We start from the raw sequence: 1,685 nt of genomic DNA, 5'->3' as shown, positions 1-1,685 counted from the left end.
CCCAGATGGAGTCCCAGGCGAACTCTTGAAATATGGAAGAGAAAACCTAGCACCTCACATTGCCTGTCTGTTCAACAGCATGTTTACAACTCACCAGCACCTTGACCTGGGATGTGGCACACTGGTACCGCTGCAGAAACCAGGAAAGACGGTTGGACCACCTGGAAATCTGCGCCCTATTGTCCTCCTTACATCATTACGCAAAACGCTCTCCATTATTACATTGTGAAGAATATCGTCGAAAGTCGGTGAGTACTTGTCTCCGCGGCAGAGTGGTTTCAGAGCAGGCCGATCTACAGCGGACCTTGTTTGGAGCCACAGATGGTTTGCAGCAACATGTCAGCATTATCGGCGGGAAATGACCATTCTTGGAATCGACATGTCCAAAGCATTCGACTGTATACATCGTGACAAACTGTTGACAGTTCTCGAGTCTTTCCTGACGGAGGATGATGTTCGGCTGGTTAGAGTGCTGTTGACCAACACAACTTTGCAGGTCGCATCGGCAGGGCAGTATCAGAGTCCCTCGAAACTACAATTGGCACCCCGCAGGGTGATTCTCTCTCCCCGGTGTTGTTTGTTATATACTTAGAGGCAGCACTGAGAGATCTGAGGAGCACCAAGGTGGCACGGAACAGACCGCCAATGGATCAAAGCATCAACATTCCATTTGAGCTTGTCTACGCAGATGACACTGATTTCATAAGCCTTAGTCGTCAATGGCTCACAGAGCTCGAACCGGTCATAGACCACACTCTTGGGCAGTGGGCCCTGAGAGTCAACAACACCAAAACTGAGTGGACAGAGCTGGGTCGATCTGTAGACAGAATTGACGAGCGCTGGAGGACATCCCGAAAGCTGGGCTCACTCCTGGGCGACATTGAGGATGTGACACGTCGCAGGCAATTGGCCGAGGCTGCCTTCCGATCCATGTGGTCTCTTTGGAAGCGCCGAGGACTGATCCGAGAGCCTCTGCGTATGAGGTTGTACTGCGCCTTTATCATGCCGATACTTCTCTATAATTCAGGCACCTGGGGCCTGACGGTTGCTAGCGAACGCTCCCTGGACGCTTTCCATAGAAGGCAACTCAGGTCACTTCTCGGCATCACATGGCCACAAAAGATTAGTAATTTGGCGTTGTATGCCCGATGTGGAGTGGAGCCGGTGTCGGACTTGATCCGAAATTCACACTGGAGTCTATTCGGGCATGTGCTTCGCCTGGGTAAGGACACGCCAGCACGATTGAGCATGGAGCAATACTTTCAGGCACCCGAGGGGAGATACCGTGGGAGGCCGAGGGTGACACTACCAATAAAGCTCCACACCGATCTGTCCCAGTCGAACAATGGGCACCTGCGGGGTGTTGAGGACTTGCGCCGTCTGGAGCGGATTGCTGTGGACCGTCCAGCATGGAACGCGCTGGTGAAGAGTGTTTGTGCACACCCTCGTCACGAGTAGAAACAGCCATGGCACCCTTATAAACTCATAATAACCATTCTATAATAATATTACTATTTGAATATTTTAATAATTATCTGGCAACTCAACCTCATACGTATTATTATCTGGCCACCCATTGACCATGATGCTACATGAGGAGACAATAGTGATGACATTTTTCCAAAGAGACCAATTTTGTGACGCTCCATGTTACTGAAGGACTAACTTCGATCATTGGTTTTGTA

General features: G+C 50.3%; 1 protein-coding gene across 1 annotated transcript; it reads left to right on the top strand.

Moving 5' to 3' along the window:
• The first annotated feature begins 645 nt into the window (after window positions 1-645).
• Window positions 646-1,458, top strand: LOC135827010 (uncharacterized). Its single transcript, XM_065339531.1, has one exon. The coding sequence runs from the start codon at window positions 646-648 to the stop codon at window positions 1,456-1,458; it is 813 nt and encodes a 270-aa protein (XP_065195603.1).
• Window positions 1,459-1,685: the final 227 nt, after the last annotated feature.

This window comes from Sycon ciliatum, chromosome 11, assembly GCF_964019385.1.
Source record: "Sycon ciliatum chromosome 11, ocSycCili1.1, whole genome shotgun sequence".
In the NCBI taxonomy this organism is placed as follows: Eukaryota; Metazoa; Porifera; class Calcarea; order Leucosolenida; family Sycettidae; genus Sycon; species Sycon ciliatum.
The sequence above is the reverse complement of the archived record's forward strand: the minus strand, read 5'-3'. Positions and strand labels throughout refer to the sequence as shown.

What these genes read in the sequence shown, in the direction of transcription:
- LOC135827010 (XM_065339531.1), top strand. Translation starts at nt 646, where the DNA reads ATGGATCAAAGCATCAACATTCCATTTGAGCTTGTCTACGCAGATGAC.